Raw genomic sequence first — 27546 nt, forward strand, 5'->3', positions numbered from 1 at the left:
GTTGTCTGTAAAGTAGCTTGGAGACATTCAAGTGACTCAGCTGTGGGACTTGTGCGTGCTACAGTATATTTCTTGTAGACACTTTGCATAGTCTTAGACTAAGACCTTTTTTAGTATTAACTGGATAACAGAAGAGTAACTGACAACTCTGTATGTTAAAATGGGACTTAAAAATTGCTCCATTGCTGTCCATGTCAGTATTTTTTGCTTATTTGGGGGATGCTTGTTTAAGTATTAAAATGATGCTCTGTTGGATCAAGCCATGAACTCATTGTTTGTCAGGACTCCTGTTTAGCAAGAAGCTTATTACCCATGACCATCCCAGGAGCTGTCCTGCCAAGCAAAAACTGTTAAGAATAATAAAATAAAAGCTTGGCAGTCAGTCTGATTTATGCTGTGTCTTGAAACCATAACTCTATTCCTCCGTTCCCCACATTTCAGCAACTGTGAGGCTCAGGCACGTGTAAGGAAAGTGTGTGTCTACATGTTCTTGAGCACGCTAGGTATTTAGGGTGTTAACATGCACACAACCTCCTGCTGATTTTGGTAATTCCATGCTAGCTTTTTTGAGAATATAGAGTAGTCTGGATAAACATTAATTTCCTGTACTTCATAGTTATTTTACCTGGCTTAAAATAGGAACTGCTGCCTGATTGATAGAAGGATTAGAATGCTGTCTAATTTTTTTTTTGATAGTGTGTCACAGTCTTCTGAAATGCTATTATAGAATTTCATACAGCGTTGCCTATTAAAAATGTATTTGAGGATCCTGATGCAAAAAAATGCATTAAAAGTGCCCACTAATATGCAACTGTATTAAATAAAGGCACTACCTCTTTCTACCGTTGGTTCCTGTCATGCTTGAATGCAAAGTACAAGGCTAGCAAAAGATAAAAGAACTGCAGCTCCATTTTTAATGACTGTACAATCCGGGACTATAGGATCCAGGCACTAAGCACAGACAGTGAAATTAATCTGTCTGAAAGGATCTTCATTTTCAATGCTTTCTTATGTCTGTTGATCTCTAGAGAACCTCCATCAGCCTTTGGGACTTTGGAACACATGAGTTTCATACTTTATTCTGAGAGCAGCAAGCCTTGGGAAAATGTCAACCTTTGGTGACATGAATGCTTGCTACAGAACAAGCAAGATGGTTCTTCCCAGAGCTTCATCACAGTTTCTGTCAGCTCCAGGGGGAAAATGTTTTTGCCGTGGCTGACCACAGAGAGAGACACCCTCCAAAGGCTTCTGCTGAAGCTGGTAATCACTAGAGGGGGAAGACTTTTTCACTGGCTTCAGTGGGCTCTGGCATGCTACCCAAATTCTTCATTAAATAATTAGCAAGGCTAATAAGCACTGTAACAGTGTCAGCTTTAGCTAATAGTGTGTAGCCAAAGAATGAAATGCTCTATGTATTATCTATGTCTTATGACACGTTTTTAGGCATTTCACAGCTGCTTGATGCAGAAGGACTTTGACTCCTGAAGTTCTTCCAGGAAATTATGATAATTTGGCTTTCTTTTTTTTTTAATTTTTAGAATGTGGGAAGGTCCTAAAGGAGAACCACCTTTCTTCAAGTTAGGAGTTGTACTTGTACAACTTGTACTTGTATAACCTGTACTTTCACTGGCAAGTTGACATGTTGCATATTTAATATATATGAACCAAAGCGGCTTCTGAAATCTCACTTGGATAAAATCTAGGATGAGTGATCTTGGTTAGAAAAGCAACTGGGCCTATGTAAGAGATGAGCAAGCAAATAAGCTAGCAAATAAACTCAAGTGAGTCAGGAGCCACCATACAATAATAGCATTTCTTAAGAAGCCCAGACTTGGCTGCATTATGACTACAAACAGAAGTTGGAAGCTGCTACTTTTTTAAAATGATACTGCTGTAAGGGGTAAATGTGATTTGAAATACAGGAGGGACTGTCAGAGTGAGTGTATCAAATGGGATGATTTATAAATGCTGTGACTTGGAATAAAGCACAGAGATTAAACCTGAAATTAACCTAGAAGTGTAATGCAGCAGAATTTGCCAAGGTGTTCCATGACTCTAAGTACCGAGGTCATAAAATGCAAACATTTTTAAAAAAGAAGAGATAAAGACTTTGGAGTGTAAGTTTCTCCAATGTGAAATAAATTTGGGAATCTTTCTGCCTTACCTACAAGTTATGGTTTCCTTTCTAACAGCATAGCCTCTAAGCAGAGTAGACAGAAATACGGTCACATGTGAATAGTAACTTTGCCCTCCTTACTTGTGTGGTGACACCAATTCAAGTCAGTTAAAATAATTAGTGCTCTACTTTATCAAAATATGCTCCCTTCCAGATTCCAGACTTGTTTGAGTGCTCTTTTTCTCTTAGTCTTCCTCTGTCTTATTCTTTAGAGTGTTGGGGCAGTCTGGTTCATTTTAGCTCTATCATGCTCATGCAGTTGATCTAAACAATGCAGTAGTCATATTTGTTAGTCAATTACTCAGCCTGGTAATTATAAACACTCTCTCTGCATCATGATGGAAGCTGTAGTGTCTAAAGGGACAAGGTTTAGTGCTGATGTTTCATTTTTCATTTCAGTGACATGTAGTTTTGGTTTGCTGCCAAATGTGTTTTGTGTTAGCTAAGTTCCTTTTACTTCAACCTTCCAAGTAACCCATTTCCGCAAGATCACGTTTCTTCCAGACAAACTCAACTATATTTTCAATTTCATGTGTCTATTGAAAATTTTGTGCAACTTCAACTAAAAATTACTCACATTGGTAGTTTATTTTAGATTATTTAAAATGATTTTATTTTTTAATAATTTATTTTAAATTATCTTTCTTTTTTTTTTTTCATGGTGTGTGAGGATGTAATGACAAGGGAAGAAAGGGAGATTTAGTGGATTTCATAGTAGTCTGGGAATAAGTTTCATATTGTATATGAGTTTAGGTTGTCCTGCCCAATGACCTAATTTATTTATTTTCAACATTTTGTGTCTGCCTTTTTTGATTGTACCATAGTCAACAGTAGAGTTCATAATTACCCAGTTGTTGCAAGTGTTTATACAACCAAAGCATCCATTTTGTATTAATATCTTTAAAATGACCCTGTAAATTGGAGAAATACTCTGTTTAAATGATAGGGAAAAAATCCAAAAAGCTGTCTAGATAGTTAATTGCTTTCTTAATCACTTGGCAGTCAATACCTCTGAGATTGTCAAAATGTTGCCGGAGGTGACAAAAGTCTATGAAGTCCAACACTAACGAGTGAGAGTATCTAAATATCGTCTTTTCCCAGCGCAAAGAACCAATTAAGTTATGAACTTCTGGATTGCTTTGAAATCTCTCTCATGTTGAAGCACTGGCAGGATTCAAGTTGAGCACTTGTTGATTGATTGGCTCAATGTGATATGAGCTGCACCAGTCAGTACAGTAGCCCTCTCATCAGGGATAAAGTACATTTTAGCTTAAACGTCTTATTTGTTCTCTTCCTGATTTGGAAAAGAGATCCAAATCCCTGTCTGCCACTTTCCAAACATGTTATGTAGACACAGGGCTTTCGATCATTCTGAGAAAGTGTCTTCTTTTACTGGAGATGTTTTACTTTGTATAAAATATCTACATATGTGTCAGAACATGGACTGAGATCTTTTTTCCTGCTGGCCTCTAGAGGTATTCAGGGTCTTTGGCCAGTTGGCCGCACACAGACTGAGGTCTTAGGTTTGTCAGTTCTCACACCTCCTGGACCCCACATCCAGTGGAATTCATTGCTTCAAATGGCACAGCATCCTATGTGCAGTGTGGGTAGAGCTGGGAATGTTGGCACACCTCAGAAATGGTGTAGGCATAGTCTTGACTGTCTGCAAATGTGGTTCTTAAAGTTGATAAACTGAGTAGGAATCTGTCAAGCTAAGTAATCAAAAACACTAAAGAGAGGCAGGCAGCTGAAGCCTTTTCTTACCAGCACATGCAAAACAAACAAGGTGTGAAAACATTACCAGTCTCCTGTTTATCTGTTCACTGGGGTGTTGCCCCTCTAGAGCTCATGCCATTTCTCCTTTCCTGAAAAGAGCCATGAAAGAAGCTGATAGTTTGGTTTAATGGAAACTTCTAAAATAGAGAGCAGCTCTTGTCAAGTGCATGCTCTAATTTAAAGCAGAAACATGAACTCAGTTACAGTGTGTCAAGTTTGGCCTTGACCACAAAGGTGAATTTTTCTAAGATAGAGCATGCTTCCTCAGTCTTTGGAAGGAATTTTTCTGCTTTGTGTAAATAATTAGACCTTGAGCTGAGGCTTCAATTTATGTCTGCTCTATCCCATGAGTACTGCTAGGCTGTGGAATCAGTCTCCTGCTTGTTTTCTTGCTTTCGCTCTCAAATCTTTCTGGCTCAGTAAATCTGTAATTATTTATAGTTTGAGGAACTCATTGGGACTTGGTTGAGAGCCAATTCTTTAGGCTGCTTGGCAGCATTGGGATATTTTTGCCTTAAGGTGGAAATATAAGCAGCCAGGGAATTTTAGGTACTGACAATGTTAGACAGCAATTTAGGAATAAACAGAATGCAGACAAATACAATTGCAAAATTTAGTCATTATGATCTGGACCACAGAGACATTCAGATTAACTCTTATTGATTTAAATGGAAATTTGGAGTTTAAATAATTTTGTGGAGCTTGTCCAATATACTTTAAGAGATAATGGGGCACCAAAATCATATAGCTCTATCCTGGAGTGACTTTCTCAAATTTATGGAGAAAGCATTTAATAAAGTTAAAACTGCACCTCAAATGCCACTTGTATCCAAATTTCTTCTTTCATAGGACCTTTTGGAAATATGTTTAATTTTGTCACATGAAGTAATAAGGTTTGCAAATTAAAGGTCCCTTGGGAGAGAGAGAGAAGAAAAAGTAGTAATTATAATGTTCGTGTATGTGAGCTGTAATCTTCTTTTTGACTGAGAGTTAAACCCCGAATTTTTCATATACATTTGAAAATTATCTTAGTAATGTGTAAATGTTCTCAGCACAGAGAATTTTTTTTTTTCAATTTGATATCTGATAATGGTGCTATGGCAATTTGCACTAATGTCTTTTAAATACAGAACAAATAAGAGTAAATACTGACTATGGTAATATATCGCATTATTTGTGTTGCAGATGTGCCTACATATCATTCTGTGCAAATTTTGTGGGTAACCTACACCAAATAAAGCTCTTAGTTCAGCTAAAAACATATCCAAGAATGTTTTCCCAAGTCATATTTTTTGCTACAGAAGAGAAGGGTGTTGACAGTTAAGCTAAATTCTTTTTTCCAGGTCAATGTGTTTTTCTAATGGTCAAAAAGTCTCACTCATCTCTAAAGAAACACCAATGTTTAACTGAATTTTTGTATTACAGCAAATTCCTACTATTTTGGACCGGTTTTATTAATTTCATAATAATGAATGCTAGTTGACCGAAATAAAAGAATGGGCTTATACATAGCCCAAGTATTCTGTTAGTCTAAATGACAGAAATGTATTTATTGTATTGCTTTACAGGGCTGCCAGATTTCATGGGTGCTGAACAGGCCTTTGGAGGGCCCTAATGGACTTTATATAGAGCTGTCTATTTAATAAGTGGTATAATGTCTGCTAATAGATATCAGCTCTTCAGCAGGAAGTCAGTTGGGGTATCTTAGCCCACCGACTTTCAAATCCTGCCTCTTCCTCCAGATATATTGTCCAGAGTATATTATTACAATCAACACTATGAGAAATTAAGTACAGTGGCTGATTCTGGTCTTACTTACACCAAAGGGAAGCTAGAGAGCAACTGTTAATAGTAACCCTTAGAGGTACTATTAGGTCTTACTGGTAAGCTTACTCTACATATTCTTTGTTAAAGATGGAAATTTGAAAGAGAATCATTGGCCATTGCCCATACTCAGAATTTTTCTTGCTGATAGTTTATGGACAGAACGAGGCCATTAGGAGTGAAGTGCTGATGTCAAGGAGAGGAGTGAATTTTTTTCTACTCACAGCTGACTTCAATTAACAAATTGGAAGTGTTAAGTAGGGCATATGTGGCTTCGAGACTGTGGTAATTTAATACTGGATAATAAATTAAGATGCTGAAGTTGGTTAAATAAAATTGTTGCATAAACCACCAAAACCAAAACTGAAGAAGCGGCAGAACATGATTTTGAAATATCTGTGTTCCCACGGATTTTGCTGCTTTTACAGCTCCATGTTGCATGACCTCCTCTGACCCCCATTCCCTGCCAGCCAGTCAGTGTCTTGAGCTGTCAGCAGACACACTAAGGAGCTTGTCAGATAAGGGCAGCATGTTGAGTTGGAACAGTGTTTGATGGATTAAGACTCTGGCTGTTTCACCTGTGCAATTTCTGACTTGTATTATGAATGACATTTTCAAAGCCTTTGGGCAACATAGCCAAGCATGCCCCTGGAGACCATATTACAATGTCAGAACAATGTCAATTCCAGCTAAATAATTTTTATAGAGAAATAATTAAATTAACATCAAGCTTTTGACAGCATTTCCACAAAAATGCAGAAATCCTCAGTTAAGGCTCCCATAGCACGGCAGCTTGACTTTTTTTTGTTGTTGTTGACATAATTAAAAAGCAGTATTTTATTTTCACTTCTTTTTTTTTCATGCTGTTCAGCCTTTCAGTTACAGCCTTGCAGTGTTGTCACAGGCACTATTAATTCTACATTTAAAATAATGTTTGTGTGAAGTTTTTTTACACTCTATATTAGAACTGCATTTGTATGTTTTAAAAGCTCTGTCCCACCAAGAACACTTTTGATGGCATTGGATTACCTCAAAGAGATTGTCTTCTATTTTAGTTGCCCAAACCCTGTATTTACATCTTTATTGACCAAAAATTCAAATTAAAAAGAATAAAAAGTCCAACCCAATCCCAGCCCAATCTACTAGCCTGTTTTCTTGTGAAAACAGCCTTGACACACTCATCAATAATATAGCTAGCTTCATGCAAACGAACATCTGGAACCTTTCTGATGCTTCATTCTGAAGATTTTGCAATGATCATACTCCTTTCTTCTCTTCTTTTTAACATACATAGAATTTATGTCCTGTCCCTACTCTCTGTGAAGAAGGGACTGTAAATTATTTTAGTGAGAGGGGGAATGAGTAATACGCAGATCATTCTCATATATGAGAAATACCCAGGAAATTTATTTCAAGAAAGATAATGCTGTCTAAGCATTCTCCAGGAAAGGGAGAGCTCTCAGGTATGCCCAGTCCTGCATGTCAAGCTACCTCACATCCCAGACACTGGAACTCTCTGTACCCTGTCAGGGATACAGGCAGCTGAGAAGGGACTGCTGAAAGAATGTGAAAAAATTTTGAACACTACTGTCAGACAGCAGACCAAAGGAACACATTGCAAATTTAAATGCCTTTGTGGAGTCTTCCAGTTTTGACAAACTGGTAGATGCTCAGGAGGAACCTTTTCATCTGACTTCTGGTCATCTCCATTACTCAGCCTGTGTTGACTTCAGCTGCTGCAAATTCTCTGCCAAACAGCCTACTTCAGCTGAGCCAGCTCTTCTACTGAGGAACAAGTCAGCAGAATTTCAGACCATCAGAAAGGGTATCCCAACAGCAGGAGAGCTGGCATAAAGGAATTGACGATGCTACTGATATCAGCTCTACCTGAGCTCTGAAACATATTCTAATTTTTGACAAGGCAGTGATGCTGACATTTTCTAGTGTGGCTACTTAGTGTTGGACAGCTGCAACCAGACTTGGCAAACACCTGTGCTTCACCTTATTTACACTTAATTTAATCCTTCAGCCTCAGCTTCCCAAGTATGGAAAATAGAGGATAAGAAAATTATTATCTTCATAGAGGAGTTATAATTAACGTTTTAAAAATTCTAAATGTAATTAAAGTACACAGCAAACCTTCCAACTAAGGACAGATAAGGATGTATAAATCTTTTGCAATTTGGTGTATGTATTGCTTTTTCTTACTTTCTGTTTTTTATTTTTTCCAGTAAAGATACCACGTCAGTTCAAGTAAGGAAAAGGAATCAGAAGAAACCAGTGCTTGAGAACCATGTGCAATATGATCTTAATAATTACTTCTTTTTTTACTTCCATAGGATGTGCTTTTCTTCCTGCTTTTATTATTAACTTATTGACTGTATTTTATCAGTTTACCTTTGGCTTTCATCATCTGAGAAATTCGCCTGATCTAAGTCAGTTAAGGCTTCTCTTTTAACATTTATGACCAAAGGAAGTTAGAAATGGTGCTGTGATAGCATTTGAAGAATTTTGGAGTACTTCATGTGATGGTGGCAGCTACCTGTTGTATTCTTTGCCTGAGATTTTTTCACCCTAAAAGAAGCATCTTAAATGGAAATTATATCCTTACCATTTCCTGTTCCCATTTCTTTGTATAACCTTCAAAAGCAGTGATTCAGAATAACTTAAGAGCCCACAAGTGAATCAGCCACACTTCCTCCCAACAGAGGATTCTTTAAAACCTAGGCTGTTTTTCAAAAGCATGGGCCTCCATTGATTTAAGCACTTTTGAAAATCAGGCCTCTTAATTATGTGCTTACATGTCACTTGAGCAAACAGATTTTATAATTCCAGTGGAAAAACCTTGTCCTTAACTTTTCTCAAAAAAACAAGCTAGATTTGTACGCAAACACATGTTGCATTGAACATTTTTTAGCTGAGTATATTACTTTGGCTTTTCCACAAGAACTGATGATCTAGAACTGTTTGATTCTCTGCTGGGCTAAGGATGATGACTTGTGCTGTTCTTGACAGAATGTGAGTTATAAAAAGCCTATAACTGTGACGTCTGCTGGATGAGTTTTGATTAGAGAGCACACATGAAACTGTGCTTTGTGCTTCTGAATTATTTGGCAAGTATATACTCCTTCAAAGCAATAGCCACAATATTTGTTGTATAAAAAGGAAGTTGTATTTTTTCTTTTTCTATACATTGATTCTGAACCCCCAAATTCAAATTTTTAATTCAGAGGAACCTTCATGGTAAGATTATGTACAGTAGCAAGGAAGAAACAAACAGAAGACTCAGGCTGCTAACAGCAATGGATGGTAACAGAAATAATTCAAGATTTATTACATTTCAGCTTCTTTTGCCTTTAAGGATTTGTTTACTTGAAGGTAGGGTATGAATAGAAACTTTTAAACTATGCAGAATGTGAGAAATAGGAGGAAGAAATAAAAATCTGCCATTTCCTCTTTCGTGTACTTTTCCCCTTCTTAACACACACCAATGGGGGAATATACAGAGTGTTCCAATAGCATAAATTGTGGTCAATATGTTTGTTCTCCTCTCTGTCTTCTCTTCTCATTTCTGATGGAAGGATTCATCCACAAGAGTGAAGAAATTGTATAATAGAATATAGGATTTGTTTTCTAATTAAAACTTGAAATGCAAGGCAAGCTTTAAGATTCCATGTCCTGTAGTTTATTATATGCAAATTTTAAAATCATTCCCCTGTGTCAAATAATAAATCAGATGCAAATAATGAATAGCAGTAAAGTGAGGTTACAAGAAGACCATGCTTCCAGTCATTTGGGGGGTCGGGAGTGTGCAAGTAAAGATTTGCCTAGTGACTGTTGCCTGTAGTAAGGTTCCTTCAAATTATACAAGTATAATTGAAATTAGCCTTGGTGCTCTGCTGTTGGGATACTTGATTGTCAGTCATATTTTTATAACACCAATGTTTTTAATGGAATTGTAATTAAGATTTTGTATTGTCATCACAGTAGAGGCCAAATTTCACAGTTAGTCCCTGCAGCACCATTTTACCTCCTGAAGAGTAGCTCTCTTGTCACTCTTCCATTTCATTCCAGTCTGTGCCAGGTAACCATTTGGAGATAATCTTTTTTCTTCTGGAGAGTCTCTCACAGGCAGCATGAAGTCACCAGTCCTCTGAACTGTACTGTGGCTTCTGTACAATACTTCAGCCCGACCCATACTTTATCCTTGTTGAATAGCAAGAACAGTGCTGATTCACCACCTTTTCTGTCCACTGACTTAAAATTTGTTTGTAAGATGTTTGGAGTAGAAATCAACTCAGCTTGTGTAAGGATGCTTCATAAGGGATCACAGAAGTCTCTATCATGCAAATAAACATATCTCAGGACATGCAGAGGAATTGTAGAAGTCAGTCTTTATTTATTTGCTTAAAAAGCAGAATGATCCTGGAAAAAAAAGATTCTTTTTGTTAGGGAGGGCTTTGGGAAGTCCTCCATTTTGATGTTTGGCTGAAGAAGGAGGTTTCCTTATAGATGAGAATGGATGAATGTTCCTCTTCCATGCTCCAGAAATTTTCTGAAAGCACTGTGTCTTTCAGCTGCTCATGGATCAGTCTTGTCCTTTTCCTGGTGGCTGGTAGACACTCTGCCATTATGAGTGAGCACCATTGGTTTCTCCCAGTAAAAAGCAGGGATTAAATCTTGGCCTCAATATAATTAGAAGGGAAATTTGCTTATATCACATATTTGTTAAAAGGTAGCTTTTAGGAAAACAGAAACTATTAACTATCCGCATTTAATGATGATTAAACGTGGAAATCCTAACAGCAGGATCACTCATATAACAGGCAGTTGTATTATTTTTAGGAATGGGGAATTCTGTGATGAGTCAAATTGCACCTAGTTATATTCAAATTTTTCTTTTCCAATCAGCAGCTGGCTTTAAGGCAGAGAATGTCTTGTATTGACTGTCTAGAATGCAGGCTGTTATTGGCTACTGCTGTAAGAAGTTTCCTGTGTGTACTACCCCTCTTGTGAATATTGTTCTATTTTGAGCCTAATTGAAAACTGAAGATAGAAAATGAAGCAATTATTTTTCCCTGCAGTACAATATCTAATATTCTGATTTCATGCCTGTCTGACTACAATGATTAGGAAGAACGTTTTTGCAAAGTGTTCACAGTGCCACAGTAATGTATCAGGAGCATAGTGTAGCAAGGAAAGGAACTATTATGTTAAAATATGTGCCACTTAAAAACACACCCAATTAAAAAGTAGGATGCTGTTGTGTTACATTTGGTACAGTCAATAATTGCTTTTTCTTGTCCTTTTCTTTGAAAAAGCTATTAAGGATGTAGAAAACAGCCTTCAAGTAGAAAGGCTTTAATAGGAGAGATCTGCAACAACAGAGATAGCACCTCTGCAACAAAGGCACTTTGTATTTAGAACTGTACTTCCATGTTAAGTCTGAGATGCTGTGCTTATTTTTGCTGGTAGAGAAATGGGAAATATGTGTGTAGTTGCTGATAATTGTATAGTTCTTTAACTGAAGCAAACTACTCTCTGGGACATACTCTTGTCTGATAACCTCTGTGTTGAGTGGGAGAGAAACCCTCTGTATTTCCAACAGGATACTGGTTAGGAGTAGTAAACAAGGAGAGAAACCTGTTCAAAATGTCCCATAATCTTGAATAGAGTTAGAAAAATACTATCAATTTAAAATGTTTGCTTGTTTTGTTTTTTTTCTTTTTATATCAGATAGTATTACTGAAGTCTTCACTAACATCTATGTGACCAGTTTTGGACCTGTGTCAGATACTGATATGGTGAGTTCCTGAATCTTTTGCATATATGGGTAAATGATGTAAGATATATATATAAATATTCTTTAAACTTGTATTCTTCTTTTACTTATTGTGGATGAATTTGAAACGATTCCACCAAAATTAGAAAGTGCTAAACCCCGTGTAGTTCTAAATTTGGAAATTGATTTATAGATTTTACATGATAAGTATGTTTGTATTAGCTGTTCAGTTTAGACCAGTAAATATTCTGATTGTCTCACTGACTACTTTGGTTTATATTCTGGAGCAATCTTGAGATGGGTGAACTGGACTCCTCTTGGGTGAAAACCTGGAGTGAAAGGAACACTCTAAATGTTGGCAAAAGACTGAGAGACCTGATGGGAGTCAAATATAAATTAAACTTCTTGAAAGACATAGCTTGGAAGCTGGGTCATCAACGTGATTGTGGTGTTGTACAGATCTGTCCTTCATAATTTGCATTGTTTAGTAACCATTTAAGGAAGTCAGTGACTTTAAAAAAGAAAGAAGCTTTCAGAATATTGCTCTGAATTGCAAGGAACTGTTTGTAGGCTCACTGGAAATAATAGAGATTGGGAAGAATGTCTCATACTGGGTAGAAAGACCTGATGGATATAAATATTATATTCTATAAAAAGGAAGGGAAGGACAATCTCAAACTTTAACTGCCTGTTATGCTTCTGTCCATTTGATGGGTTTAGGGGAAGGTTGTTTAATTCACTCTGGGCAATGTATAGGAGAGAACAAAATTCTCAGCAGATTTAACAACAAACTTTTACTTGCAAAATTTAGAACATTAAGGTAAAATAAGGTACTTTTTAAAAAACAACATCTAGACAAAGTAAGGCCCTTCACAAAATTTAATTTAGCAAACTTAGCCAGCCTTAACAAATTCAGACACAAGGCACTTACTAAGGCATTGACTGGAATTTTTCAGTCTGGCTTACAATGTATTTAGAGAGGTTAGGAGAAGAAAGGGAGAAAGAAAGAGAAAGGATAAGAGTAGGATGATATCACCATCCATGGATTTAGTGACAAGACTTGATTGTTGCAATTTCCATTGGTCCAAGTTGTGGTCACAATCTTAATCCAGTGGGGTGGCAGAAGCCCATGAACCACAAAGTCCAGTGGGTTAATATATTCTTAGCTTTAGGTAGAATGCTCAGGCACTTTCCTCCCCTCTGGATGGGGGATTTTACACTGTCTTTTGCAACACTGTGGATCTGTTGCAACAGTGTGGATCATGGGCAGTCCCCTGGTGAAAGGCCCAGAAATGAGTCTGGGGGCACTTTGGGTCTTTGATGGTTTATGGCACCTTGTAGGACATGACAGCTGCCTCTCAGTCAGTGTAGCTGAGGCAGGTGTGCCCCATCAGAAGGGATGAATCCTTCAGGCCTAGGTGTGAATGTTCCAATATCTCCCCTGGCTGGGAGGAAGTTTTACAACTGAGCCATTTGTGTAAGCGGGACATCAGCATGATATTTCTATGAAAAAATTCAGGTTATGCATCACACGAAACAGGGAACTTTATGATTTTATGAACAACTTTATGAAACTAAATTTTTCATGGTGCATTGTACATTAAAAGTTATTTGCTTACTGACTAACAGGTAACCATAGCATTGAAGAATGTATTCTGGTGGATTTTTGTGGTTTTTGTGTGGGATAGTTTCAGTTTTCAAACTCTGTTTTGATAGTCATGAATACATTTGTGAGACTTCACATGAAAGACCATTTCATAGGAGAAATAGATTTTTTTTTGTTTGTTTTTATTACATGTTGCTGATTCTCTTGAGGTGTTTTTTTCCTAAATGATTTTGGGTTTATGAATTTTTTCTTATTTGTTCTTATTAATAGTTTTGTAAAAAAGGTATCCACAGCAATGTACCAAGATGATATGAATATCTTGACCTTGTTGATCTAGTATCTAATGACTTTACAGGGGTACAGCCTTGCTCATACTATAGTCCTGTGCAACAGGGAGATGATATTAATCCAGTTGTAAAGATGAGTACTGAGACACAAGGACACTTACCCAGGGCTGTGCAAGTCATCAATGTATAAATGCAAATGTAATTAAAAGCTCCCTAAGCCTATTCCCTCACTCCCAACACACTTCTGACATCAGTGGATAAATGTGTGGAGAACTCTGGGTGCCTATTAGCATAGCCATACAGACAGTGCAGTAAGAGGTCAGGTCCTTTGATCTCTAACAGATCTATGCAGAGGTGTTAATCAAAGCAGAGTGCAGTGCATCAGAACGGCAGCTATTACTGTAATGGGTAGGTTTATTTGCAGATAAGTAGATAGATAAGTAAGAGCAGTTTATTTCTTATTACTACAAGCTTCAGGGTTAATTTAGCTTGTTCTGTTGATAATTATAAAATCATTTTGAAATGTATGAGCAGTCAATTAGAAAATTTCAACATGTGAGTTTTGAAATAATAGCTTCCAAACCCTCACATTATTCTGTCGAACATGAAGGTGACATTAGAGTTTTAACCAGGAGTACTTTTTCATTTAGGAGCTGCATTAGGACTGAATTGATGAAGTGATAACTATTATATAGAGAAGTCATTTATATTTTCTTCTGTAAATATTGGAAACTCTGGGATACTATAATTTTTTAAAATTTTCTCCTTAAAATGTTTCATTGGGAGAATAAGTTTGACTCTTGCTCACATCCTCCAGAATTTTCAGAGGATCCCAAACTCAGATTTTTTCAGGGAGATTGAGTCCCAGCCCCTGAGGTCCTCTGCTGTCACAATGTGAATGGTGAGACCCTCAGTCACCTGAGGCTTTTAGGCTGAACGCTGCAGTTGCCCAAAACTCTCATGATTATTAATCCCCCTAGGATTCCTTCCACTGGGGTTTCTTGTAGCAATAAAAAGCATCAGATGTGTGACTGCAGCCCTTTGCATGATCTATTTTCCAGTTTGTTTTTTTCCTCTTTATTTAGTATCTTATGGAGAATAATGGTGCTTAGGAGAAAAGGGATGTTTTGAAAACAGGAAGGGGAGTCCCAGGTGATGATTAGTATGTGTTTAGAGTATGGAAGAAGACAGTGGCACACAGACTGATGGGTGGATTGGCTCTAAGGTCAAAGTCCTCACATAGTAGTGTTGATTCATGAAGTTGATAAAATGTAATTCTAACCTTTGTTGTTGAATTGCAATGACTTTGTGAGGTTTCTGTTTTCCTCACTAGTTCCCATTAATGGTAATATAGTATTGCCTACAACCTATGACTCAGTTTGATTCCTAGAATGTAGGTTTTTATTTACATTTGCTGTATTTTGACAGTATCACAATTTTGCCAAAAAATAATAAAGTCCAGGGGAATTTGATCTTTGATTTTAAGCTAGCTGAGGTTGCTATTGAAAATTCAGGAGGTAGAAGATGAGGCTGAGATTTTTCTCCGGGTGTGTTAAGAGTCAAAAACATTTGGTCCTTGTTGTGTGTTAACATTTTGACTAAGTTAAAAAGATGCTACTCTCTGTTCTGACCAAAATAGTCAGCTACCAAATCTGTTCACTCTTGGCCAGGAGTCTGTTGCAAACTGTGCTTCAAATGAACTGCTGTGACTAAAATATTTGGGTATCTATATCAGTTGTGTCAAGGAAATGCTATTGTATGTCAACCACTTTATTTAATGTTAAATATACAATGCCAGTGTATAAGAATTTTCAACTTCCTTTTTCCAAATCAGTGAGAATCAAGGAAGGCAAAGCAAAGCATGGGATTAAACAGATTTTACTTTCACTCTTCTGTCTTTTTGAGCTGTTATTTCTCAGAAATATTTAAGTTCATTTTTATGATGCTATGCCTTATAGGCTTCCAACCCAATCAGTGACACAAATTTATTTTGACATTAGCCTGAGAGAAGAGAAGCTGCATTGTTTAGAAAAAAAAAAGAAAAATTGGACAGAACAATTGAAAAACAAAGCATGTCTGAATTTTCTAAAGTTATAGGTCTAAATTATTACAGAGGCTAATTAAAGCATTTATCATGAAACTAAAATATTTAATATTTGAAAATTCAGAGGTAAGGGATAAACTTGTTTAGATTATAATTTGTAAGATAAGAAGGATTAAACATTAAACCTGATTATTTTTCTGTTTTTAAAAACTAATTATTTGAAGTTTGGTAGACTGTACTATCATTATAAATCTATATGCTGCTAATTTGAATTTCAGCACTGAAAGCAATGTACTTTTACTTCTTTTTCTCAGATGTGCTGTCTTTCCAGGCTCTCCTGGCACTTTGGCTCCTAAAATTTTCCCCATAGCCATAGACATAGTAAGTGCTGATGTACATAATTGAAAAAACAATTATATATGTAATAAATAAGATCTATTTACTCCTCATGCAATAGTTATTTTATGTAAGACCGACTACAGCGGTACTGATACCCTTTATATAAGGTCTGCTGTGAAAAAAGCTTTGCCAAGATTTAGCAAATTTTGCCTCAGATCAGTCCTTCTGATTGTCACTGGGAACATCTTTCCTGCTTTCCTACAACATGCGGTTAGTAGGTGGCAGGACTTGAATCAGTTTAGCTTGAATATTGAAACTAACAAGCTTTCTGAAACTCTTGTATTTCTACTTTCAGTCTTAGATTTTCATTGTTATTGGGAAGTTTTGTTTACTGTGGTTGCGTCTTTGTTCCCAAGTTGTTTGTGAACAACTTTTCCTAGTTTCTTCACGGTAGACCTCCAGTTTTTCACTTTGAAGTCAAGAAACAGGAACATTTCTCTGTAGAGATCGTCATACACAGCTAGTTCATCGCTTCACACTTCCATCTTGTCAGTTTTCAATTGAAATGTCAGTAAATGTTTCAGATTTTTCAAATACAGCCAGAATAGAATGAAATCACAATGAAGAATGAAAGTCAAATACAGAAATGATCAGAAGGGTTGTCACAGGATTCCTCACTACAACTGAGGATGGTTCTTTGGAGATAGTGACTGAACTTGGAACTCTATTTCTTTTTCACTATTTTTCTTGTTTTTGTTTTTTTCCCAGATTTCTAGTTTGTATTTCAGATTTTGTTTTGGTTTTTTTTCTATGCAACTTATTTTTAGCTGTTTCAAAATCTAATTATTAGCTAGAATTCCTTTACTTAAGAGAAGCTCTACAGGGGTAGTATGATATGTAAATCTGGACGGAATAAGGAAATGCACCAAGGTGATTTTTTTTCACAAAGATTAAAAAGAAGAAGAACGACAATTACTTTTATGTAGTTATTATCTGAACTCAGTAACAGAAGACTAAAGACTGAAAGTAATGATAAATACACTTGGACTTTTTGGATATTAGGGATCATTGGAGAGTATCTAGGCTGTGTTTTTACAATTGATATGTTTCTGAAAGTCAATAAATTTGTTGCTTTATTCCCTTTCATTATTGCCGGAGGTCATTGCCTTTGCAAGTTAAATCCATATGCAGAAATTTTGATGAGAATGTCTCACATGATCTCTTGCAGAGTTTCTGTCCTTTTATTCTGTTGGGAAGGCTTTTTCCTTTGTGCAACATCCTGCCAAGTGGATCAATATTGGAGATTGATTTGTCAGAGGCTGTGTCCAAGCCTGTCACTGGCATTAGCTCTCTCTGTACCTTTGTTTGGATTCCTGTTCCTGGCACCAGGCATCCGCTGTGTTTCAGGGTTGCTCTTTTTCAATGTCTGAATAAAAAAAAGGATAATGAGAAGTGTTTGTATGTGTAGTGACAGCAGTGGGTATAATGTCCTGTAGTCTCTTTTCTAAGTTATCCCTGTTCATATCTTTAACATGCCTCTCTTATCCCTCCTCAATGCTTCTTTTTGACTCAGAGTTTACTCTACATCAGGTGTATGGAAAGAGGGAGAAAATTATTCAGAGAAGGTCCCTTTCATAAACGGATTTGCATAGAATGACATTCTCTTCCCTAGACTCTATCATTCAAACTGGTTAAACGCATTTTTTCCAGATTTTTTTAATACTTCATGTTTTGATTAAATGCTCAGACAAAAATGACTGAAGTTGACAGATTAGGCAGAAATAAAAGACTTGAAACAAGTTCTTCGAATAGAGAAAAATCATGCCGCAATTCCCCAGAAATATTCCACATATTCTTGATAGTATTAAAGGTCATATGTATCTGGCAGACATTACTTATGTATTTTAAAATGGATATATCTTCCTTTGAAATGCAGTGATGGCATAGTGTTTCAATTTTTAACAGGGCTGTTAAGGGTTTTGATAAAAAATAACTAAAAATGCAGTTTCAAACCACAATGCTCCTTCATAAGAATATTTTCATGGATTCTATTCACTGGTATGTAAGGTCCACCCTCTGAAAGACCTGAAGGGAATTTCTGTCTGTCTGCTATGTCCCTCTATCTTCTGTGTTGTGTACACATCAGAAGGTAAGTTTAGGAGAAGAGGAAATGGACTCAGTTTATTTATCTGTGCAGTGAGGTTTGATATTGATATACACAGGTAGAGGAAGTGCTTGTACAGAGCATGAGTAGTCAGTGCTTGTGATTGGGGCAGTGAGGGGGTTCAGAGAAGAGTTCTTTCAGTCCTCACATTGTTAGACAATTGGTTGGTTTTAGAGAAAAGTAGAAAGTGAGATGGGTTGTTTGTCCAATCTGGTAGATGGGCCTAGGTAAAGCCAAGCCATATAATGATGAACTAGGTTATGCAGACTGGTATAGGGTGCTAGCCCTTGTGTTTGCCATCTGCACCATACAAAGATCTGCCCGCAGAGTTTTTTATTAAACAGTATTTAAAATTTGTTTTTGTGGTTATATATGTGTGCCAGTTAATGGCTTTAAAGAGGCCTGGAAAAAGACAAACATACTTCAGAGAACTGAGTAAGAAAAATCTTTACAAGTAGGGAATGAGGAACTCTGGCTTGAACTATTCATTAAACAAAATGCTGTGTTGCAGAAGGTAATTAATAAAATGTTCAGTCTGCTTCAGGACAATACTGCTTGCTAATGGACACTTACAATTTTTGAGATATCTGGAACACTCCCATCTTTACTCCAGATATTAAAACTGCCAAAATCTGCCAATTATCTGCCAAATCATTATCTGAAAGAATGAGAGTACATTTTTTGTTGTTTGAAATTTTTCCATACCAATCTGGCCTTAGCAAAAAACAAATAAGATGTGGTGGGGAGGAATTGTTTATACTCAGGTCAGTTAAAGCTTCTGCCAGAGATCCTAATGTCTTTTTTATGGTGCATACTCTTATGCAAACAACTGCATATTAAAAGAGGAATGAAATTTCCTCACTGTCTTATTCTTCTGATCATTGAACTGGCAGAGGGTCAAGTGCTTCTTAAAACTGTAATAAGAATCTTGTTGTCTGTACCTAAAATTTCATGAAGGTGGTATAAATACACATTTGAAAGATTATGTTAATTGTACTGCATTAGAGTCTAGCTGTGTAAGCACCATTTTAGACACAACACAGTAGGAGGACACAGCACAAGACATTTCTTGTCTGGAAATGATCACAGAAGTCATCTGAGGACCTGGAAGTATGCTCCTGTGATTTTGTGGAGATACTGCACTGTATAATGGAGAGTGGTTTTGTCATGTCCAGAGACAGCACAGTTTTTTTACCGGGAGAATATCTGCAGAATGAATGAAATGAGTATTGGGGATTAATCTGAGTATTTTTTCTAGAGTCCAGATTTGCGTTTCTCACAGAATATTAGTGTTGATTGAAAAGTAAACATTACACAGCATTTACCACAGAGTGGTACATATATGGAATAGGAATTAGTTTCAAAATATTTATGTAGCATCTTTTAACAAATGCTGGCTTTTTATCATATTGATTATATTCAAAGTACTTCAATACCTTCCTGTTTTTTCATTTATTTTATATGGTAAGCATCAATAGGGGTATTCATGATCATAAGTAGAAGAGATTTGGCACAGAAGGGAACATGAGATCAGTGAATATAGCAGTGGGAGGCAAAGGCAGGGGTTGTATTTTGCTGTACATAATCATTTTAAGTAGACAATGGCAAATTAATTCCACCTCTGTCCCTTAGTTTCCCTTCATATAAAACTGAGATCCCAATACTTCCTTTGAAAAAATGTGAAGATGTGTATAGAAAGATAAGTTATTTAAGATCTAAGTGAGATTTTATTACTATTACTATTTTATTACTTGTCAGGGTTTGACTGTGGTAAATGGAAAGAGAAGGTGTTCATCATCATTCACACCAAACCTTGGTTTATTCCCTGTTTCCACCAAACCTTGGTTTCTGTCATCTAAATGAGATGTTCTGAAATAAAGACCTCCAGCTTGGACTGGAAGGTGTTATAAACCACCCCTGAAGGCAAGGGTAGCACAGGTTCTTGTTAATGTATTCCTGGGAACAGATTAGGGTGAAATGACACTGCATGATCCATGTTTATATATATATAAGTTAATTCTGGAAAATTTTGGTTGCAGTGGAAAGGAGGTATGTAGCCATTTTGGGTATTATTTATAGCAATATAGCAGTAGAAACCATAACAATAACACTGAAGAAAACTTATAAGAAAAGGAAAAAAAGAAAGTAAAAAGATATCACTACTCATGGATTCAATGACAAGACTTGACTGTTGTAATTTCAACGTCTGTTGGTCAAAGTGATGGTCTCAGTTTTGATCTGCCAGGGAGGGGGGAAGCTTATAAAACATGGAGTTCAACGGGTTAATGTATGTTCAGATTTACATGGGACTGCCCAAACACCTCTACTGGGGAGTGGAGTGCTACTCTGTCTTTTGCAACACCATAGATCTGTTGCAATGGTGGATGATGTGCAGAAGACCCCAGAAATGAGTCTGCTCAGCACATCTGCTGAGTTGGCATTTTTTGTGGACACATTCTTCTCAGCCTTGTTTACTTCTCCATAGACCTGAGATAATTGGACAATATCAGCACCTTCATCTAATCTCAAAATCCCATCAGGAGGCTTAATTTACTGTCCACATTTCCAGGAATTAACAGAGGCATACTGGGGAGAGGGAGACAGGGGAGCTTGGCGGTTGCAGGTGGGCAGTTGCTTCTTCAAACAGTTTGCCATAGTGGGCAAAGTCCTTAGGTAATAACCTTAGCAGTGCTTAAGACACTAACCATTGCCTGAGGATCAGTCAGAGATTTGTCAGTAGGATCTTTCAAGGCTGCAGCTCAGATTCTTTCCTGCTCATTCTACTTTCTTAGCTGTTGCCATGCAGCAGATGTGGGTTTTTATGAACTGTTGCAGTTTCGATTTCGTGGCATTTCATGACTGCTTTTTTTTTTCTATTTTATTTCTCTTGTAATTCTTTTTATGTATGTTGGAAGACAGTAATGAAGCAGGATCTTTGAAGTTGTTTCTTGATGGAAACATTGCAGAAAAATTCAGATTTGTGTTCGAATCATTTATGTGCAGGGATATTTGTCAAAAGAGCCTGTAGGACATATCACTCACTCCTGTTGAATTTCAGTGGAATTTCAAAGTCTTACTCCCTCAGGCTCTTTGTCCCACTTCTTTATACCTCAAACATCAATCTTACCATAAAAATGATTTATTGGTAAAGCTCCTCAGACAAAAACCATGAGGAAGCTCTTAGGGCACTTGTTTTCCTTTAATTACCTGGTATTTGTATCCAGATTTCATATACTCCCCTGCTGCTCCTGTTTCACCATGATATTATGCATTTTGTCACTTTCCCTGGTCTGCAACTGAACTGATAGGTAACTTGTTATTTGTAAATGGGATTCTAAATCACATGAAATTTAACAAACAAAACAACATATAAATCAGCAAATAAAAGAGGACAATTGAATGTGATCTATCATAGGGAAATGAGCAAACCACTTGTTATGAAGCAGTGTCTCTGGCAGTGATGAGAGACTGTACAAAATCAAGTAGATATCAAAGAAATACATAGAGGTTCATAGTTTTGTATTTAACAGATATATTTACTAAAATATTAGCGATAATAGAAAATGGCATTAAAGAAAACCAAGCAAATTAATTTGCAGTGTACTGTCCTGTTAGATTTATTTAATATTATTTCAAATATTTAAAATTTTAATTAGAAAAATGACAAAATTTTATTGCACTAATGTAAGACCTCATGGTATAGCTAAAAGTTGAGCTTCTGGTTTTTGCCAGATTAGTTTATACTTATAAACTTATAAATCCATAATTTCCAAAATATCTCTTTGTGTTTGTTGGAGTTCCTAATGAGAACTGCTTTCTCTCCTGCCCCTGTCATGCTCCTTCACATAACAAAATTCTCTTCCCTTTATTCCACATGCTCTCCTTAGCCTCTGGCCCTGACCTGGAAAAGGTCCTCCAAGCTCTTTGGCTCACAGACTGAAGGAGCTGAAGAGAGCTGTCACTTGTCGCTGTCCAGTCAGCACTCCTTTTATATCTCTGTATGACTGATGGAGAAGAACCTTAAGCCTTGTTAATCAGCACACAAGGGAGCCAGCAAAAAATGATAGAGGCTGATAAGTTCCTTGAAGTCACTTTTAAATTGAAATCCCTTGAAAATTTTATATTGGTTAAATTTTATCAGGCCTTGTCCATACAAAGATAGTTTATTTGAAAATGTTTTGTGCAGAGCAATTGCAATGGTACAGAGTGTTGCAGCATACTAATGTTTTGAAATCGTGAGACCATCTTGTACCTGTCCAACAAAACAAAATTGCACCAAGGTAGCATTTGCCAATACGCCAAATACAGTTTGCTTCCAATTTAGTTTTTAAGCTCTTCCACATCTAATTTATATGCTGTGCTGACAGTAGCAAAACACTAAATCCATTTAATGTTCCATTTCCAAGATAGTTGATGAATTTACATTATCAGTGTTTGATCAGTTTTTTGTTTGTTTGTATCATGGTTTAACCCCAGCCAGCAACCAACTGAACAGCAACAAAACCCCGCAGGATGGGATATGCCCAGCACTGGTTGACACAGGCATCTGGTCTAGGTCTTCAGTCTATTTTTCCTTGCATCCTTTTTTTCCAGACTATACTGCCTTCCCAAGACTAGGCATGAGAGTAAAATTTACCAGACAGTGTGTGTCATCTCTTAATCATCAGCTATTGTTTCCTGCCTATTGTTCTTTTGTTCATAAAATCCACACCACTACAGACCCTTATATTCCTCTTTGGAAAAATCTTCCTTGTATCATTCTCCTTGTATATATTGTACCCCTTAGGGGTTGCCTTGTTTTCTTACTTCCAGTCAGCCATTCTCCATGCTCTTGAAATGTCGGGTTACTCTACAGGAGAAGATGCTGAAAGAACTATTTAATGTCTTCCTGTGTATTTTTTCCTTACTTTCCTTCCTTACTGTGTTTACTGAAATTACCCATGTTACAGATTCTTTGTATATCAGATACAGAAATCTAAATATTGAAAGAGTTTAATATTAAAAAAACAGCTAGCAATCGTGAAGAAGAATGCCATACCCTTAATACATTGACTTTCTGTTTATTATTGTCAATATTATACCATTTTTTGTGATGGTTGTTCTCCCTTGACAATTTTGCCGAGGGAATTTTGCAAACAGAGCTTTTCTATTTTTGTTCTCAGAAAGCAGATTAGTGTTAATTTTTCAAAAAACCCATATATTTATTCCATTACAGGAGTACACAATAGATGTTTTCTTCCGTCAGAGATGGAAGGATGAGAGATTAAAGTTTAAGGGGCCAATGAACATTCTTAGATTGAATAACCTGATGGCCAGCAAAATCTGGACCCCAGATACATTTTTTCACAATGGGAAGAAGTCAGTTGCTCATAACATGACGATGCCAAACAAGCTTCTACGAATCCAGGATGATGGGACACTCTTGTACACCATGAGGTATGTCTGTTCTCTGCTCAAACTGTTTCTTGATGTGATCTTTCCATCTAACAATTAAGTAAGGTTCCAGGAGAACTTTCCTTTGTTTTATTTCTCACTAAGCAGAAGGAAAGCTAGAAAAATGTGTGTTTTCTTTCCAGTTCCATTAAAAGTCCCTTGGCTGATAAAGTTAGATCAGTTTTCCTATTTTCACCTCAGTTTTCATATTTTTGTAATATATTAAAGATATTGAACACCTGAATAAAGTGCTTTGAAACCTTTCCCTGTTAGTGCAGCCATTGTACTGACTATGTGAGCCCCTAAGCAAATTTATTATTAGGATCAGGGGCAGTAAAAAAAACCAGAGAATCAATAAGGAGTTAATAAGGTCTCAAGTTCTTTCCAGCAAGAGCTACAGGGAAAATATGTCTTACCCTGTAGTGACTATTTCTTTATATATAATTACAATATTTTACTTCGAGTTTTAATTTTTTCATCCTGTGCATCATTAGTAGCTAAGATAAATATTTGGCTGTAAAATGTATTAAATTTGATTAGAAAATAGATTATGAAAAATTATAAAAAATCATGTATACATATAAGCAGCATCTTTATAAGACTCATTTCTTCTTTGGTTACTCTTGCAATAACGTTACCTATGTAAATTAAAAAAAAAAAATTAATCTAAATTTCCAGAAGTCCCTGACTTAGTTTCTTTCTTTTTCTTGGAGAATTCTTAATAAATTTAAGTTATTGTGAATGTAGACTTAAAACTCCCAGCCTAAGTAAGATAGAAAATGTGAGCTTTGAAGTGAACATATACTGTGGTACTTTTCCCATGCAGCCATGCCAGCATCCCTGAAGCCCAATTTTACTACACAACTCTGAAACCCTCACAGTATTGACTGTTGATGGGTAGAATGCTAAAGATGTTGGATGATGCAGTGGTTGGAGAGATTCAGAAAAGTTTGCTTGAAGTAGATTAAGGCCCCATGTTCTATTTTTGCTTGGCCTCAAATCAATATTTGGACTATTATCTATAAACTGAGTGAAATTTTCTTCCTTCAGAAGGTATAGTAATCATGTACCATAAATAACAGGAAATACTGTTTTGAAACCTTGAAGTATAGACGGGGTCAGGTTAATTATAATTAACTAAGCATTTTTATTACTTGTAAGTATGTTGGTTCTCAGGGTATGACATTATTGTGTACACTGTTTTAAGTGTTTTGCTTAGATTTTAAGCAGCTATTTTGATTGTGTCTACATAAAATGATTGTGTGATTTATATCAGAGGCTCATGCAGTTCTTTCCTTTGCCTTCAGCTGTTTGCTGATTCTTATCTCTCTGTGCCTCTTGAATTCAGGAAAACATTCCTGGGGAGTGGAGGAATTGAAATATGAAATATTTTTGGTTGGAAGGCCAGGGAAAATAGCAAAGAATACAATGACTTGGAATCACTGGGAGTACAGAAGGATATAACTGATGTTTGAGGCTACATGGAGAAGAAGAAAGGCATACAGAAAAAAATCTCTATCCAGAGGAGACTTACAGGATAGGAAGGAGAAATGTAGAATCTTTTTTCTTGGCTTTTTTTCTTAATTCAAAATAATGGGGAAGTCCATGAAAAGCTTTCTTCAAATTGTTTAAAATTATTTTATACTGTACTACTCCCCATATATCATACTGGGATATTGCTGGGTTTTTTTCACAAAATGAGCAAAAATGGACACTTTGCTAACACACTTTACATAAATAGAAAGAATAATCACAAGCAACAGGGAGAATGAGTAGCAGCAATCTTTTGAAAGAATACAAATATTTTTTCTCTATGTCTTCCATTCAAACTGTAAAAAAATTCAATTCAGAAGACTGGAGTACATTCCTTTGGCACGTTAACTGTACTTTAGATGCTTTTATGATGAGCCTTTAAGAGCCATATTAACACTCATGTATCTCAGAATATTGTGAGAAGAAAAGGATTTTTCTTGACAACCTGACATTACTGAATTTGTTTTTTTTTGTTAAATGGCCTTTGCTCATAATTTTGAGGTTGGCTTTTACAGGGTCTTGATGTGATAAGTGCCTTTCAAAGGAACACATAGAATGGAAGAAAAGCAAAATGTGATTTAAATTCTTGTTAGTTCAATATAAAATTTCAATCTAATCTACAAAATCAGCATGAACTCTGTTCATTTCTGTGGAACTGATTTTCTTGTCCTGCAAAATGACTAAAATGCATGGTGATCTTTTGTTTTTTAGGCTTACAGTTCAAGCTGAATGTCCAATGCACTTGGAGGACTTCCCCATGGATGCTCACTCATGCCCACTGAAATTTGGCAGCTGTAAGTATATAGTATGAGGTACAGCCTTTGGTTAGTGAATATCTAACATTTCTCAGCATAATTTTGTTTCAGTACCTTGTTACATGTAAAATGTAAGCCACAGGATGGAACTTTAAAAAAAAATTTGTGACTTGATGCATCAAAATCCCTTTTCTCTATTCAGTGTTGTGTCTTCTAGTGTTTTTTAAAGATTTAGTGGCTCCACTTAACCATAAACACTGCACCTGATCAGCACTGCACTGGTCTGCTTTCGTTGCAGTGTGCAAACCATCCTGATGAACACAGAACTGGATGCATGTAGCCTGTGTGGTATTAACAAAGAGCAGGTCAAACACTTCAGTGAGCGGGTTTTTTCATTTGACACAAAAACTTAGTTTATTGTTAATGATATTTGGTATGGTCTTAGTCAATGAAGGCAATAACAAAAGGCTTTATGTGATAAAAAAATCTCATTCCTTACTGCTTCTGCTTTTTACAGACAGGTGGAATTTGACCTCATTGGTATTATTTTAACAGCAACATTGTTTCACTTTCTTAGATTACAGCCCTTCCTCTTCTTCCTCTTCTTCTTCCTCTTCTTCTTCTTCTTCTTCTTCTTCTTCTTCTTCTCCTCCTTCATTATACGTATTTCCTTGATTTTGTACACAAAAAGGTTTCTTTTGTTTTTCTTTGGCTGCAGCCTGCATCCTCTGCTGTGCCCAGGAAAGGAAATGTTTGTTGTTTTTTTTTTTTTTTAAGAAACAAGTCTAAACCTATAAATTCTAGCTGATTTTACAATAACTGTAGCAACCACAGAATACAAACCAGGGGATATGCTGCTACTAAGGACATCATTAGCCACATGATACTTGTCATAGCACTCTGCACACTCTCTCCATTGTGATATTTTGGAGTTTGTAGCAAATTAAACCAAGCCTGTGCTTCTGATGATGTTTCCATGCTTGAGGGAAATCTTAGCTATGGGGATAAAAAAACATTAGAATTAATACCGTTTACATCATGGATCCTTTTCTTGAACCCTAAATATTGTATTTGTAATAAATAATGCAGCCTAAATAACTAACACCAGAGATGTTAGCCAAAATCAGCTACTGAATAATAATAGTTACATATATGTGCCCAGCAAGGTATGTTTGATTTATAAGGTGTTGCAGGAAAAAGAGACTCATATATAGTCTCAAAGCAACTTGAAAACTCCTGTAATAATGCAACTCATACTCAGGCCAAAAAGCTACTTTCTTTATGTACATTTTTAGGTTGGAAACCCTAATAACTAGGTATATTAGACTTTGTGAGAATCACTTCTTTTTTGTCTTTTTTAAATTTTTTTTTCTTACCAGCTTATTCTCCACCTATGGTTTTCTAATAATCAGGGTAATTCCCAATGTGAGCAATGTGATTTTACAAAAACTGTCTTTCATTTCCCTCAAAGTCACCTGTGCTCCAGCCTGTTGGCACACCCAGGGGACTCTTATTTCTGTCCATTTTGGCTTCACACACATTTTATTTCTTTACTTAGGACTCATTTCTAGACAACTGTGCATTTTTCAGCTTTTATTCTGGGACAGAATCTGAATGATGAATAGTGGTGAAAATACGCAGGAATCCTGAGGATTTTGGTTTAACTAAGGACAGTGGTATATATTTGTCACAGCTCTTCATATGCTGCTAATCTTACATTGCAGGGAGGATCATCAGTATGTATGAATGTCTCTTTTTTTACATAAGAGAAAAGCCAAACAATGTATGGGAGAAGCTCTAGCTTAATATATTGCTTTTCTTTAGTCT

At 36.3% G+C, this 27546-nt stretch overlaps 1 protein-coding gene across 3 annotated transcripts in view; it reads left to right on the top strand.

The window, feature by feature from the left end:
* GABRA2 (gamma-aminobutyric acid type A receptor subunit alpha2) overlaps positions 1 to 27546 on the top strand; it is a 60620-nt gene that overhangs the window by 15065 nt on the left and 18009 nt on the right. For all 3 annotated transcript variants that reach the window (XM_085059041.1, XM_085059040.1, XM_085059042.1), the window contains exons 4-6: positions 11513 to 11580; positions 23214 to 23434; positions 25676 to 25758. In XM_085059041.1, the coding sequence (XP_084915167.1) occupies positions 11513 to 11580; positions 23214 to 23434; positions 25676 to 25758 (372 nt within the window). The remainder of the gene's footprint in view (positions 1 to 11512; positions 11581 to 23213; positions 23435 to 25675; positions 25759 to 27546) is intronic.

Source organism: Lichenostomus cassidix, chromosome 4 (genome assembly GCF_008360975.1).
Source record: "Lichenostomus cassidix isolate B80296 chromosome 4, HeHo_3.0, whole genome shotgun sequence".
NCBI lineage: Eukaryota > Metazoa > Chordata > Aves > Passeriformes > Meliphagidae > Lichenostomus > Lichenostomus cassidix.